General features: G+C 37.2%; 1 protein-coding gene across 17 annotated transcripts in view; it reads right to left on the bottom strand.

Moving 5' to 3' along the window:
* Window positions 1-16204, bottom strand: part of EYA3 (EYA transcriptional coactivator and phosphatase 3) — a 100196-nt gene that overhangs the window by 51681 nt on the left and 32311 nt on the right. For 11 of the 17 annotated variants that reach the window (XM_070260636.1, XM_001500462.7, XM_005607290.4 and 8 more), the window contains 2 exons: window positions 9004-9047; window positions 5071-5150 (listed from right to left, as the gene is read on the bottom strand). In XM_070260636.1, coding sequence (XP_070116737.1) covers window positions 5071-5150; window positions 9004-9047 — 124 coding nt within the window. The remainder of the gene's footprint in view (window positions 1-5070; window positions 5151-9003; window positions 9048-16204) is intronic. The other 6 variants (XM_070260634.1, XM_023635092.2, XM_070260639.1 and 3 more) reach the window with 1 other exon arrangement.

The following is a 16204-nucleotide window of genomic DNA, read 5'->3' as shown; positions in this document are numbered from 1 at the left end:
TTTTATTAGAAAACTATTGCTAAGACTGTATATAATCAGCAGCAGAAATGGTGCAAGTATACCTCTATACTACTCTTTCTTCAACTTTGTAGTAAAGGCTTTATGTTTGGCAACGCAGAGACAGAACTGAGGAACTGATGTGATGCTCTGATGAGCCACCAAGTAAAGAGGCTTTCACAGCTAGTGTCCTCTTGACCCCAATGATCTCATCTAGAATAGCTGCTGTGAAGGCTTGACCCTCAGGACTTCATCTGGGATAAATGCTGTAAATATTCAACTCAAGTTTGACAACTGACAGAATCCTATTCATCAGGCACTATTTCAGTCCATGTTGTAGACAGAGTTATATCATAAAGAACTTGTACCAGACTCCTGAACTGTTCAAGAACTTCCTTCAACATCTATAAAGAAGGTTGCTCTAGTGTGAACAGAAACTAAGGGTAAACCAACTAACTTTATGTCTAGCTGGGTTTCCTGAGTGTCTGACCCAAAAATGGAACTCTGGTCAAGAGCAGATGAGGGGCCAATTCATGCCCAACAGTAAGACAAACTGACATCTGTGAGTCTATTATAGAAGATCTTATCCATTGTCATTGTTCAAAGTCTCTGAAAATAATTGCTGGAAATTTGTAGATCACATTCATCCATAATCATTTTGACAAAAATGAAGGAGATCTCAACTAGATCCAAAGTTCTTAGCATTCATCACACAGAATGTTCATTTGAATTCTGTATGACAGTTTCTTCTCTGCTGACAAGTACTTTCAAAAACCCAAATCCTTCTCACCCTTCTCCTCCTCTGATTTAATTTAATTCTAGAAGAGAATGACAAAACATCCTGGGAGATTCAGGCCAATCTTTACTTCTCTAAAGAATAAATGAGTCTTGATCTTTGCAGTACTTGGGAACCATGAAAGGATTATAAAAAGTCAAGTTATTATATAATCTTACATTACATTAAATCTGTTATTACATTAGAGTAGCAGCAGTGGAGATGAGGCAAAACCTTGAAATATATTCCAAAGGTAAAACTAATAAGACATTCTGATGGATTTGTATGTGAGGAATGAGGAAAACAGGGGAATACATGGTAATTTCTAGGTTTTCAGCTTGAGCAATTGGAGGGATAGTGAAATCACTTCCTCAGATGGGGAAGTCTGAGAAAAGAATAGGTTTGATGGAGGCTAAGGGAATAAAAAGCTTTCACACATTTGAAGTATGACTTTCCTTTTTAGATATCTAAGTAGGGATGTCAAATAGGCAGTGGATACACAAATGAAATCAGGGAGAAGTCAGACTGGAAATATAAATTTGAAATTCATTAACAACGTATAAAATATTTAAAGTAATATAATGGATGAGAGAATACAGAAAGAGAAAAGATGGTGGACTACAAACAAATCCTGAGGACCACCAACATTCAGAGTTCAGACAGAGGAACATGGGCCAGCAAAGGAGAAAAGTAGGAGGAAAAATGGTGAGACACAGGATATCAGGAGAGAGAAATGTCCACCAAAATTAGTACTTTCAGTTACTGACCTTGACAAAAGTGATTTCACTGGAAGACTGGTGAGAGGAAGGTAAATCTGAGAGGGCTAAAGAGTGAATGGGAGGTGAGAAACCAAGTGAGGGCAACTCTTCCAGAGGTTCCAAAAGGTCACGGAACAAAGAGAAGATCTATAATTAGTGGGGGATGTGGAGCCAAAGGAGGGTTTTATTTGTGTTTTAAGATGGTAGAAGTTGGATCATGTCTCTTCACTGACAGGAAAGAGTAAGAGAAGAAGAACGTGGTGATGCAGGAGTGGTGTTAAGATAACTATAGTACCAAAGTCCTTAGGGAAGGTGAGAAAGGACAGGATATGAATGACAAATAAAAGGCCTTACCTTTGACGGTTGCAAGAATACTATTTCCATTCTGACAACAATGAAGAAAGAAAACATGGATACAAACACAGGGAGGTTTGGAGATTTGGTGGTGGTAGGGTGATATGGGAGTTTCCTGTCTGACTGATGCTATTTGGGAAGGAGTCATCAGTTAAGAATAAGGAAAAGAGAGTGAATATGGGTGCTCTGAGAAGAAAAGAAGTGACCTGACAGATCAATGGAACAGATTTGAAAGCTCTGAAATAAAACCACACATCTATGGACAGCTAATCTTCGACAAAGGAGACAAGAATACACAATGGAGAAAGGAAAGCCTCTTCAATAAATGGTGCTGGGAACACCGGACAGCCACATGCAAAAGAATGAAAGTAGACCATTATCTTTCCCCATGCACAAAAACAGACTCAAAATGGACCAAAGACTTGAAGGAAAGACCTGAAACCATAAAACTTGTGGAAGAGAATATAGGCAGTACACTGTTTGACATCAGACTTAAAAGGATCTTTTCAAATACCTTGTCTACTCAGATAAGGGAAACAAAAGAAAAAATAAACAAGTAGGACTTCATCAGACGCAAGAGCTTCTGGAAGGCAAAGGAAACCAAGGTCAAAATGAAAAAACCCACAAACTGGGAGAAAATATTTGCACATCAAATATCCGATAAGGGGTTAATCTCCATAATATATAAAGAACTCACACAAATGAACTACAAAAAAACAAACCACCCAATCAAAGAGTGGGCAGAAGATCCGAACAGACATTTTTCCAAAGAAGATATACAGATGACCAAGAGGCACATGAAAAGATGTTCAGCATCACTAATCATCAAGGAAATGCAAATCAAAACTACACTTAGATATCATCTTACACCTGTTAGAATGGCTATAATTACCAAGACAAAAAACAATAAATGTTGGAGAGGTTGTGGAGAAAAGGAAACCCTCATCCACTGCTGGTGGGAATGCACACTGGTGCAGCCACTGTGGAAAACAGAATGAAGATTTCTCAAAAAATTAAAAATAGAAATACCTTAGGATTCAGCTATCCCACTACTCGGTATTTACCCAAAGAATCTGAAATCAACAATTCAAAGAGGCTTCTGCACCCCTATGTTCATTGCAGCATTATTCACAATAGCCAAGACGTGGAAGCAACCTAAGTGCCCAGTGACTGATAACTGGATAAAGAAGATGTGGTGTATATATATACAATAGAATACTATTAAGCAATAAAAAAAGACGAAATTGTCCGATTCACAACCACATGGATGAACCTTGAGGGCATCACCTTAAGCAAAATAAGCCAGACAGAGAAAGACAAACACTATATGATTTCACTCATATGTGGAATATAAACAAACTTATGGACAAAGAGAATAAATTAGTGGTTGCCGAGGGAAGGGGGATGGAGGGTGGGCAGAAGGGGTGAAGGGGTATACTTATATGGAGTATGACAAACAATAATACACAACTGAAATCTCACTATGTTATAAGCTATTATGACCACAATAAAAAAAAAAAAAGAGTAAGAAGAGGAGGAGGGAAAAAAAAAGAAGTGGTGTGAAATATTAAAAGGTAAACCTCACTAAGGAAATGTATAAGGATTTCCAAGCATACTGGGTATCCACTTGAGGCCCTGTGAGTAAATACTCAGTTAGGTACATAATTTAGCCAATATTTAGCTGTTTGAATGCACCTTTAGAGAAAGTAGAGAGTTGGATTAAATTAGGACTGGCGTCTAGCAAGGACAGTGCAAGAGGCAAACCTATTAAAAGTATTTGTAAGGGAGTAATTACAATAAAGAAATAGAATCTATGCTGAGTAAGAAGGAACATGAGGACAAGAGGGATATGACGGGTATTGTATAGGTAGGTCATCTACATGGATGTCGAAATCACTAAGAATAATAAGAGTTTGGGTGGAGAAGAAAACACAGAAGACCCAGTCTTTAAAGAGCAAAATGACTAGGAGTTCAGTCTGAGGTAGAAAGAAAGGTGAGGGAGGCATAAATATAGACTTTAAAGGAACTAGAGTTTTTGAAGGAAAAAAGGGAAGAGAAATGATTTGGAAGGAGCAAGAAGACTCAACTTACTTCCTGGCCCCTTAAGTATGTAAAGAACAGGGCTTTTTCTTGGAGATGAGTTGGCTATTCAAAAAACTGGAGACATTCTTCATTGATTAGTTTCTCACAGAATGGACAGTTTCCCATACGCATCAGAATCCCTAGTTATCTTCTTAAAAATGCAGATCCCTACCCACATCAGATCTACTGAATGATAATTTCTGAAGATGAGGCTGGACTTCCAGATTATAGACAAGCACTCCAGATAATTCTCAGATACACTAAAGTCTGAGAACCACTGGAATAGTACCTTTGAGGAAATAATATATATAACGCAAGATAAACCATTTTTTTTTAAAAGTCATACCATTTCTTAATACATGCAAAGTACATAAGGTTAAGCATAATCATCTTAAGAGAAGAAAGAACAAATGTCTTTTAAAAAAATGTCCTACACAAACTTACTCTTTTACAGTGTGTGGTAAAACATGGAAGGACACTATTTCATTTCAGGGAGGACTATTTACCCTGTGGAGGCAATCTGCGGGGAGTAAGTGGCCATGTTAGAGAAAGCATACATCTCCACAAGAAAAAACCAGAATGCTCTACAAATTTTTGTGTAATGCATGAATATAACTCTTCTACAGGAGAGTAAGGGTTGGTAAGTGGAAGCTGTATCTGATTGAGCTGGATCTCTCTCATGGCCCAGTATCAATCCTGGGCTCCCAGGGGATTACGTTTCTTTTTTGGCCTAGATTGATAGGTAGAATCATTTGATCATTAGAAAGTTGGAAAAACATCAAGCCCTCCCAAGCAGCAGTCAGAGGTTGGTCCACAAACTTTTCTTATTTTGAGTATTACCTTTATAACATCCAACCTCAAAACAAAAAGAAGATCACCAAGTGCGAATCCTTGGGTGAGTAGATTTCATGTGATTTTGTTCCTTACTTGGTATGTCAATAAAGCTTATAGGAGAGCAAAAGGATGAGTACACACACACAAGGAAAGGAAAGGCTTTTGGATATTCTGGACAAAAAAGGCAATCAGTGAAAACCAACTATAAAAGAATAGCATCACCTGGTTATATGAATGCCTCTTCCGTCATGCAGAGAATATGGTACTTACTTTCCTCTGACATGGTAAGGTTTGACGCAAGGCTTGAAGTTTCAGGTTTCTGATCACTGACTTCGGGGTTGCTTACTTGACTGGGAGAAGCAGAATGAATATATTAGCCCCTGACTGATCTGCTGCAGTGCCAAAAGTGATTAAATCAAACCCAATTCCTCCTAGGCTATACAAGTAAGAGGTAAGGTAAGTCTTCTTCATCATATCCTTATTCTTGTTTTTTAGCAGCTACCTGAAGAGCCGGGGCCAGGTCTAGCACACTCAGCATTCTACTGTTCTTTCTCATGTCCCTAGAGCCCTTCAGTTTTTACATCAGTCAGGAATTCCAGATAAGTCACAGGCAAGTCACATTTTTCTAAAGACCATGTGGTTAAAGAAAAACTCCACAACACCTAAAAACTGCTCTGTCACCTTGTTTCCCAAGTACCACAGGAAAGTGTGGAGATTCCTGATTTCAGACAGTGGTTCTCATAATCACTTGAGAAGTTTTTTCAAATTAAACATGCTTGCTTCCAAGAAAGGGTTCTGAAACTTAAAATGGTTTGTTCCACTGTATTTCTTTTCTCCCCTAATTAAAAAATAAATTTTTTTTAATACCCAAGACTGAGCAGCATCTTTTTTCACTTATAAGGAAAACTAAGAGAAATCGTGAAAGGTAAATCATGTAAGCTGAGAGGATGTCATTATATTAGACACTTCAATGTTGGGAAGATTCTCACTGAAATTCTGGAATGAGGATTATACTAACTTTCATCCCTCACAATGTCCTCCTTCTTGCTTCTACCTTACTGTCTACTCTCGAGTTATTCCCTCAACTATCAGTATAGCATAGTGATTAAGAGTAGAGATTCTAGAGCCAGACTGCTCGAGTTCATATGCCATCTGCCAAAACTAGCTTTATGACTTTAGGCAAGTCACTGAACTCTGTGTTCCAGTTTCTTTAACCGTCAATGAGGAATAATAATAGAACCTACCTCATAGGGTTGTTATAGGGATTAATAAGTTAATAAATGAAAAGTACTTGGAGCAGAGACTAACAGGGTAAATACAACATAACCACAGCTAGTATATTATATTACAACTTCTCCCCAGCCCAAGCATCCTTCCCACATTCACGTTTCCTAGAAAGAAATCTGCTTTGCTGTTCTACCCTCTAGGGAGACGTGGAAGACACTGTACCAGAGGCTCCACGTATCTGGAAAGATAAGACTAACGAACAAAATGTAAGAATAGCTTCGACACGCAAAATTTTAGAAAGAAATGTTATTTATATAAAAAATACACAGCACTAAAATTCATAAAGCTCTCATATCTTTTCCGCACAGACCTCTAATATTCAAGTATAATGTCAATAAAGGTTTTTTTTCCTGGTATATTCTGAATGTTTGAACAATTTTTCCTCAGCTGTAATTAATTTTTAAAGCTAAATCCCCAAATGAGGTTTATTTTTATCTAGTTACTCAAATGCCTGTAGTTTTGGAACAGCATTTAATGTACTAACCAATATGTGACTACGGGAATTGAAGGATAAGGGTAAGAAATCATACTGAGTAGTTATATGAATGTTTCCCAAACTGGTCTATTATTATAATTACCTGAAGACTGGTAAAAATACAGACTTATGGGCCCCATCTCATGCCTACTTAAATAGGATTCCCAGGAAAAGGGTATAAAATTGGACAAGAACACATTTCTGACTACAATGATTGGTTTGTCTTCGACATGTACCTGGATACGTCTGGGATTCACTATTATACCCACTGTTGAACAACTATTTCTAGATTTTATCTTAGAAGGTATATTTGTATGGTCTGGAATACAGTGGACCAGTTCCTAAAATCCTATGGTCCTGGACTGTTATGTTATAGCAGAATCCCCCTACATATTCAACTGAGTGTCTAGAGATTAAGTAGAAACAACAAGACCAAGACAGTGAATTAACTCTAGCACTTTATGTTAAATACTTAAAATGATTATATCTAGAAAAATTATATAGTCTCAAAATATAATTATTTTCACAGTAATATAAACAAAAATTTTACTTAATGATATGTGCATGATGAAAAAAAAGTTCTAAAATAAAATGACCCTCTGCAAAAACAAGGAGCAAAAACACCCAAACTCCAAAAAGTGAGCATCATGAATACCTCATTCTCATTCAACAGAATGCTTGTGAATAATCAACACAATCAACTAATGAATGGATAAACAAAATGTGGTATAGACATACAATGGAATATTATTCAGTCTTAACAAAGAAGGCAATTCTGACACATGCTACAACATGGATGAACCTTAAAGACATTATGCTAAGTGAAACAAGTCAGTCACAGAAAGACAAATACTGTATGATTCCACTAATATTACGTATTTACAGTAGTCAAAATTATAGAGACAGAAAGTAGAATGGTAGTTGCCAGGAGCTGGGAGAAGGTGAAAATGAAGAGTTATTGTTTAATGAATATAGTTTCAGTTTGGGAAGATAAAAAAAGTTCTGGAGATGGATGTTGGTGATGGTGGGACAACAATGTGAATGTACTCAACGTTACTTAAAAATGATTGAAATAATGAATTTTATGTTATGTGTACTTTATCATAATGAAGAAACTGCTGAAGGAGAGAGAAGGGATAACCGCAGGAAAAGATGAAGGTGATAGGTTTCACAGTACAATTGGAGGGGTCAGCCTTAGATAAGAGCAGGTGAATTAACTTCAGAGGATAGGGTGGCAAAAAAATATTGTAGAGAAGACAACTAGGTAGATTCGGTGATAGACAAATGAGATAGTTCCTATCTAATTGTTTCTAACTTCTCTTTGAATTAGGGAGCAAGATCCTCAGCTGAGTGAAAGGGAATAAAGTGGAGGGGAGGGGAGGGGATGGAGAGAAGGCAGGAGGCAAGGAGGAAGGCAGGGAGGGAGGGAGGGAAGGAGGGAAGTCAGATGATTTTAGAGACCGGGAAATAAAACACACCAGGAAGAGTGGCTGGACCACCAAGAGAGTTTTAGCACCTGTTTGAGACGTACTCATGAATGGAAACTGAGACCAGTCAGCACAGTTTTGTGTTTTTCTCTCACAAAGTTCAGGTGTTCAGAATAAGCATGAACAGATGGACAGTTGGGTTTAACCAGGGTTGTGGTTTCGCTAGGGAAAGGGGAGGAAGTTAAGAATGTCTGTAAGGACTCATTAAAGTAATAGATCTTACAATTTAAGCAGCATAAGGAAGATATTGAAGTCTTTTTTGAGGGAAGGGTCAATGGTTGATAATGAAAACACGATAGATCATTTAATTGGACGTGTACAGTAAGGCATCATAAGGCTAGTGTGGCAGTAGAATAAATGAGCTGGAATGTAGTGTGTTGTAGTAAAAGAGTAGGATTCTGGAAATTAAGACGTTAAAGGTGATGTAGTTACTGGTGCATATGGCTGTGGACAAATGATAGGAAGTAAGAGATATGGAAAACTGAAAACCATGGTGTTATGGAAGCCTGAGAATGAAGTGCAAAGAAGCTGCCTCTGGTCTATATGGGGAGTGGAGCTAATGACTAAGGCATCCCATATCCATTTGATAATTAATGCCAAATCTCTTGGATTTCCCTTATTTCTCCTTATTCTTCCTGTTTTGTATACTGTACATCTGACTGAAGAATATTCACCATCGTGTCTCCTCCATATATCGCAGGATCTGATAGACAACATGAGTTTAGTACATACTGTTAAATAAATAATACATGAATAAGAAAAAAAATCAGGGCTTATGTGTTTCAAGGACAAACTTTTGAAGAGAAATTTTTATCTTAAACCAAATAATTTTAAAACGTAAAGACTGATGCCAAAAACCAACAAGAGGGTAATCAACCCAAATCATGCTCATAATAATCAGCACATGAAAAAAATCATAAATAAATCATTAAAAAGAAATTCAAATTTATATACCTTAAAGTTTGCTCTCCTGACTCTTGCATCTTGGCTTTTTTCACCTGCAAAGTAAACAAACAAACAATGTAGTGATCTGTTTTTTAAATCATCTAGCTACTCAAATGGCAGGGTAATATTAACCAATAAATTACAGGGTAACTGTTTCATTTTGTTTTGCTTAGATTTATTTAATTAATCCTTGTTTTATTTTAGAGTTAGAGATGGAATTCTTTGTTTTTCACATGGAGCTCTTTCTTTTTTTCTTTTTAATGAAAAAAGTGTTTTTCAGATTCAAGGTAAAATGTTTAACAGGATAAAGTATCCAAACTTGGATACCAATTAGTTAGTTTTAAATTTTAACGGACAGATAATTGTATTATCAATCAGTCTGGCAGTATCACTATCATCTACTCATTTATTTAACAGAAATGTCTTCATACTCAAACTATTTACATGCCAAAAATAAAGATCAATTCTTATCAGGTTACTAGTAATTTAAAAAATATTCTTCACACTACTCTGGTTTTTTTCCATGTTTTCATCTTTTCTAAGAAAATTCCTTCTTCTATATGATAAAGGATACTGTAAACCAACTAAGAGGTCAAGGGATCCCAGGATGATACATAAACTATGACAAAAGAATTAAACTGTATTACAAATGTATGACATAACCTCACTGAAAGGGGTGGGAGAAAAATGAGCTGACTTTAATGATGGAAAATGGTGTTTTGACTGAAAACTGCAAGGCTAAAGAAAAGAAAAATGCAAAATCTAGTTTATCTGCCATAATTTCACAAATGAGAAAATATAGGCTCTTGCTATAAAATGTGTTGTCCTTCCCACCTGTAGATGACAGTATTTACATAAGATCAGATAGTAATGTAATTTTCCAATAGTGGGGGTGAATTTCTGCTTAGCTCATGCAAAGATCCTTTTTGTGATCAAAGAGCTGGCTGGCTGAGTAACCAAAACAGCCTATAGTCTCCAAACAGTAATCCATACAAAGAAAACTACGGTGCTGAAGAGTCTAATTTATCATAGTCTTAATTTTATTAGAGCCACAGAGTAACAAATGTAGCTAATGAACTCCAAAAAGAGGTTCTGGAGCAAAATTTAAAAATATACCATAACAGCCTTTCAAGTAAGAACTACGCATTTTCCACTTTTTATTTATTACAGTGCCAACCCCGTACAAACATAAGTACCCATAAATAGAAATGGAGAAAATGTACCTAAAGTTATGTCCACCAAACTAAAAAATCTGGGGGAGGGAAATGTGTTATCAGCTAATTTTTCACCTTTCATGGCCCACTGTTTACCTTGATTGGGGCAATTATGTCCCCCTGTAAATCAAGGATGGAAGCATGTGCTACCTTGGCACTAAGAGGCAGGTAACCTAACTCAAAGGATACAAACAGATTTCACTGGATTATAATAGAAAGGGTTTGAACAATACAATCCAGAAACTGACAGAATGCAAAATAGTGCAGGTGCTTTGGAACACAGGCTAGCAGTTCCTCAAAAGCTTAAACATAGAGTTACCACATAATGCAGCAATTCTACTGCCAGCTATATAACCAAGAGAAATGAAAACAGATGTCCACACAAAAACTCGTACAGGAATGCTCGTAACAGTATTATTAAAAATAGCCCAAAAATGGAAACAACTCCAGTGTCCACGAACAGATGAACGGATAAATAAAATAATGATAACTAAATAAAATGATGAATGTTAAATAAAATAAATCCATACAATGAAATATTATTCAGCAATAAAAGGTAATGAAGTACTGATACATGCTACAACACGGATGAATCTTGAAAAGATTATACTACGTGAAAAAAACCAGACACAAGGCACCACATATTGTACGATTCTATTTACATGAAATGTCCACAAACAGGTAAATCTTCAGACAGAAGACAGATTAGTAGTTGCCTAGGGTTGGGGGATGGGAGAATCGGCGGGTGACTGCTAATGGGTATGAAGTTTCTTTCTGGAGTGATGAAAATGTTCTAAAATTGTTTGATTCTGGTGATGGTTCAAAACTGTGAATATACTAAAAACCATTGAATTGTATATTTTAAAATGGATATGTGAATTATACCTCTGTTACATAAAAAATGACGTAATCTTACAGATACATTAAGACTAAAGATAATACAAACAGGAAGAACCACTGGCAAATTTATGAATCAGGGTTCTATTTGTGCCTCTGCTAAAAAATATAATGATACTTTAAATACTAAACAGAGCAAAGCAATACAAATAACTCAATACATGAATCAGAATATCCTGGTTCGAGGCTCAGTTCTGAGAGTTAATTCACTGTTAAGTGTTTACTTCTTTGCATCTGTTTCCTCATCTGTAAAAGAAAGATGTAACTACCTACTTGACAGGTAATTGAAGACGAAATTTAAAGACAGAGACCTGCTTATGAAAGACAAAGTGCTATAGAATTGTTAAATTTTAGTGTTACCACCACTGACGGTAACCATGAAGTTGAATCCCTAAAATTTCAAGACAGGGTTAAAAAATACTACTTTCTAGATAAGAAAATTATATTGTGCATCTCAAAAGTCATTCCAGAATTACTCTGAGATGACTTACAAATATAGTTTTGTTAGTGCCATCAAGTCGAGTCTAACTCCTACTGATCCTGTGTCCGGCAGAGTAGAACCCTGCCCGATCATTCTGCGCCATCCGCTCACCTTCCAGTGTTATATAAAACAATGTTCCACTGCTATTCAGAGGGTTTTCAAGGCCAATTTTTTCAGTAGTGGATGGCCAGGTCCTTCTTCCGAGTCTATCTTAGTCTGGAAGCTCCACTGAAACCTGTCTACCATGGGTGACCCTGCTGGTATGTGAAATACCGGTGGCATAGCTTTCAGCATCACAGCAACATGCAGCCACCACAGCGTGACAAAAGACAGGCAGGTGGTGTAGCTCCCTGACTGGGAAATGAACCTAGGATATGGCAGTGAGAGCACCAGATCTTAACCACTAGACCACCAGGGCTGGCTATACAATTATAGTGGCTTCTAAGTTTTAACAAGAGGCTAACTCATACTAGTGCTAGATAAACTGCAATCTTGGGAATAATAAATCTAACAGAAGTCTGCATGGAGACTATGAAAAGGAAGAACATTTGTGTTAGAATTTATCCATCACTCTCCAACAAAGAGAAACATATCATTCTGTTTACTAGAAAGTCTATATCCTAGAGCAGGAAAGGGCTTGATCATAACCTAGATGAAATTTCACACAGAAAACTATTTAATACCATTTTCTTTGATCATGCTTACTAACGACCATCTAATTATTAATTTGACTTCCAGAACTTGACTTAAGGAAATTAGCACATAGAAAGTGAGAGTAAGCATTCCAAATTACTAGAAAGGTAAACACCTGTGGCAAAGACAACTGCCCCCTCCACCATGGCATATTGGGTGTGACTTAAGATGGTAGGCAAAATATGACTTTCAAGTTCACAGGCTACCACTCCAAAAGAAGTTATATTCAGACCTAGTAGAAATTACTGGGCAGATCCTGGATCTGATCCGGAAGCAGTAAACAGTGGAATTTGGGGCTGCTTCTCTTAAGAGGAGTGTGTGGGGAAAGGAGGTATAGACTGTTCTTTATGTGTGAAAAATGAAACAGGCGAGCCAAAGGGAAGATTAGGGTGGATTCACTGACAAATCTTCAATAGTCTTTTTCCTCTTAGTGGGCACATGGGATGCCACAGACTGAATGTCTGTATTCCCCCAAATTCATTATTTTGAAACCTAATTCCCAATGTGATGGTATCTGGAGGTGGGGCTTTTGGGAATGATTAAGTCATTAGGGTGGAGCCCTCATGAATGGGATCAGTGCCCTTCTAAAAGAGATCTATCTTGCCCTTTACTTGAGGACACAGCAAAAAGATGGCAGTCTATGAACCAGGAAGCAGGTCCTTACCAGATATCAAATCTGTCAGGACCTTGATCTTGGACTTCCCAACCTCCAGAACTGTGAGAAATAAATTTCTGTTGTTTATAAGCCACCCAGTCTATAGTATTTTGTTTTAGCACCCCGAACGGACTAAGATACAGAATGATTGCATTTTCCAGCCCCCCTTGCTGTCAGGTTGGAGCCATGTAAGCCACTTGTACAACCAGGCCTTAAAAACATTCTATATGATCCTTCAAGCTTCTCTTTCCCTTCTTTGGCAACCATGAAGGCCACAAGTTGAAGATAATGGCATCACAAGATGAAAGCAGGCTTCATGGAGGATAGGCCTAGGAAAAGCATCAATCCACATGAGACTAACGTGAGAGAAAAATACAATTTTTTTGTGTTAAACTACCGAGACACTGATTATTTGTTACAGAAGCTAGTAGCACTGCCCCCACTAATAACCACCCTACGGCAGATTCTCCACCGTACACCTATAACGAGAATTAGAGGTGTCTCACCTACAATGAGAATTCCAGTTCATACTCTTGCTATCATTCATTCAACTGAGTGTTCCCTATTAAGCCCTTCTGATAGGAAACATAACGACAAAATATAGTTCTTGACCTCAAGGCACTCACAGTCTAGTTGAAAAGAAAGATAAGTAAACAGATAATTACTAAAACAGTGAAATAAAGATTCTGATAGACGTATAAGATGATATGGGACACAAAGAAGGGGCACCAAACCCAGTCTTTTTATTGGGAGGAAGTAGCTAAGGAATGTAGGGACATAGTAGCTTAGTAAGTGAGGAAAAACTTTCCAGAGGAAGTATTGTGTAAGACACTCGTTCTCAAGGTTTTTTTCTGACTCTGCATGTTGACAATATATTCTCACCAGTTAACACCTCTAATAACATTCTATGATTTTAATTCAATTGAGAATTATCAGTCTAAGTTGAAACTTCATGGATAAACTGGATTTAACCAGCAAAGAGAGAGCACTTGTGTTGGGGGGGGGGTGGGCACAGTAATCCACACATGGGGAACAGCATGTATAAAAAGGTTCACAGATGAGGGAGAACATGCAACTCAGCCTACTGAAAATTCACTATGATTGGGAGTAATGAGTTTGAGAGGAAGGGTGGTAAAATCAGGCTGTAGCAGTAAACAGCCTAATCATGAAGGTCCTTATAAGCCAGATTAAGAAGTTCAAGATCTTGAGGGTAATGAGGGGGCCTTAGAGTATTAGCAAGATAACATGATCCACTCTAAATTTTTGAAAGATCACTCTGATAAAGTGTAGATGGAAAATGAACAGGAGGGGGACCGAACTAAATGTAAGTAAACCTGAGGAGGCTGTCGCATTAACCCAGGTGAGAGAAGGTGGCCTAAAAATACTTGATAATTCTCAGAGTAAACTAAAGCAAGTGAAAACCACAGCTACAGCTGCACTGCGCCAATCAGCCTCTAAGGTTCACCTGATTATTGTAAATAATTTTTTAGTTCTCTGCTAATTTCAGGAATCAGAAAAATAAAAAGTTACTAAATCTGGGTCTATGAAATAAACATGTAATGCAAAAACAAATCTATATTCATATATATCTCCACTTACTGAAAATCTGATAACTTAAATGAAAAAAGAATATTTCATCTACTTAATCTCTTTCTAGCCCTTATTCACACAAGACACAAAACTAGCATTTAGTCATGACAAAACTCTGCAAGGACAGAAAATAAAAGATGAGGTACCCAGACCCTTTCTTGGAGGGAGGGCAAAACCTTCTAGCGAGTAATACTAACAGGCCCATGCTCAGTCTGCTTAGGGGAAAAAAACATCACAGAGTTGTAAATAACTTTACGTTACCAAAAGCAACCTTCCAAAAATGCAAGAATCCTGACCAAAGACAGCGAGATCCTCTCTTTGATGATTGCAGAGTCTAATTTGAAGAGCAGAGAATAAAGAGCAGCACTAAATCAAGAATAATGCCATCACACTGCAGTTTACATACTGAGAGTCCCTGAGGAAGTAAGGTTAAGTCAATACATGCTACCGTTTTATGCCTTGATTTAAAATATCAGTTATTCTTGCCAGCTGTCACATAGATATTTGATCCTTTTATATCCTAAATCTTTAAGCTATCAATATAAATGTTGAGTGTCCTTAGAGACAATATATAATAGCTCCTGGTGATCGCCATGTCTTTTTCTAAGTGTCCAGAAAAGTCTGTTCAATAATCTGTTTTAGAATGCTGTCGTTAATCAGCATTGAACTAGTACTACTCTATTGAACTAGTACTCAGCATTGAACTAGTGCTACTCCAGCACCTAATTCCTCACTGCCTCCACCTTTGAATAAAAAAACCAAACAGTGCAAGATTTGTTTATAGCATTGTTTCAAGCACTTCACTCTGTGATTTTTCAGAGGATCAGCACTGGTTTGGCAGTCATGTTTGTAAACTTTAGGTCTATGGGATAGAACTTCTATGAGTCTGGAGAATTAGAACTCATTTGAAATAACTTAGGCACTTGCTTATAAACATAGGAATAAAATATTTTTTAAAAAATTCAGATACGCTATCCTTTACAATCTGAAGATTACTCCCCTTGATAGAGAAGACAAAAAGAAATTAGAGATTGAGTCAAGATGTTCTCTCTTTGCCTGCTGTTCCATCCCTTTCTTCTCCTTACCCTCAAGCCCAAAACACAATTTTTAAGATCCTTTTTACTTTTCTCAAGAATGTTTCCCAAGCTTCATCCCTTTCCTATGTTTTAGCCTAGAGTACACCACGCTTACAACACTATGGTTATAAGCTTTTACCTCCTGTTCTGTCTACAGTATTACTAACTTCTTTGTAAAATTTAAATACAAAAGGCACATATGCTCATAGTTTTAAAAATCCAAACCATACAGATAAGTATAAAATAAAATACAGAAGATTTAATTCTGCCCTACCACCTCCATGAAATAATCAGTATTAAGTTTGGTGTATTTCTTCTAAAAATTTTTCCTATGCCTAAATGTCACTTAAAACTTGAGTTCAGAGTGCATCCCTGATAGCCATAAAGGAGTTTTTTCTTTTTTTGAGGAAGATTAGCTCTGAGGTAACATCTGCTGCCAATCCTCCTCTTTTTGCTGAGGAAGATTGGCCCTGAGTTAACATCTGTGCCCATCTTTCTCTATTTTATATGTGGGACGCCTGCCGTAGCATGGCTCGATAAGCGGTGCGTAGATCTGCGCCTGGGATCTGAACCGGTGAACCCCGGGACACCAAAGTGGAGTGCA

Source organism: Equus caballus, chromosome 2, assembly GCF_041296265.1.
Source record: "Equus caballus isolate H_3958 breed thoroughbred chromosome 2, TB-T2T, whole genome shotgun sequence".
NCBI lineage: Eukaryota > Metazoa > Chordata > Mammalia > Perissodactyla > Equidae > Equus > Equus caballus.
This window is presented reverse-complemented; position numbering and strand designations above follow the sequence as displayed.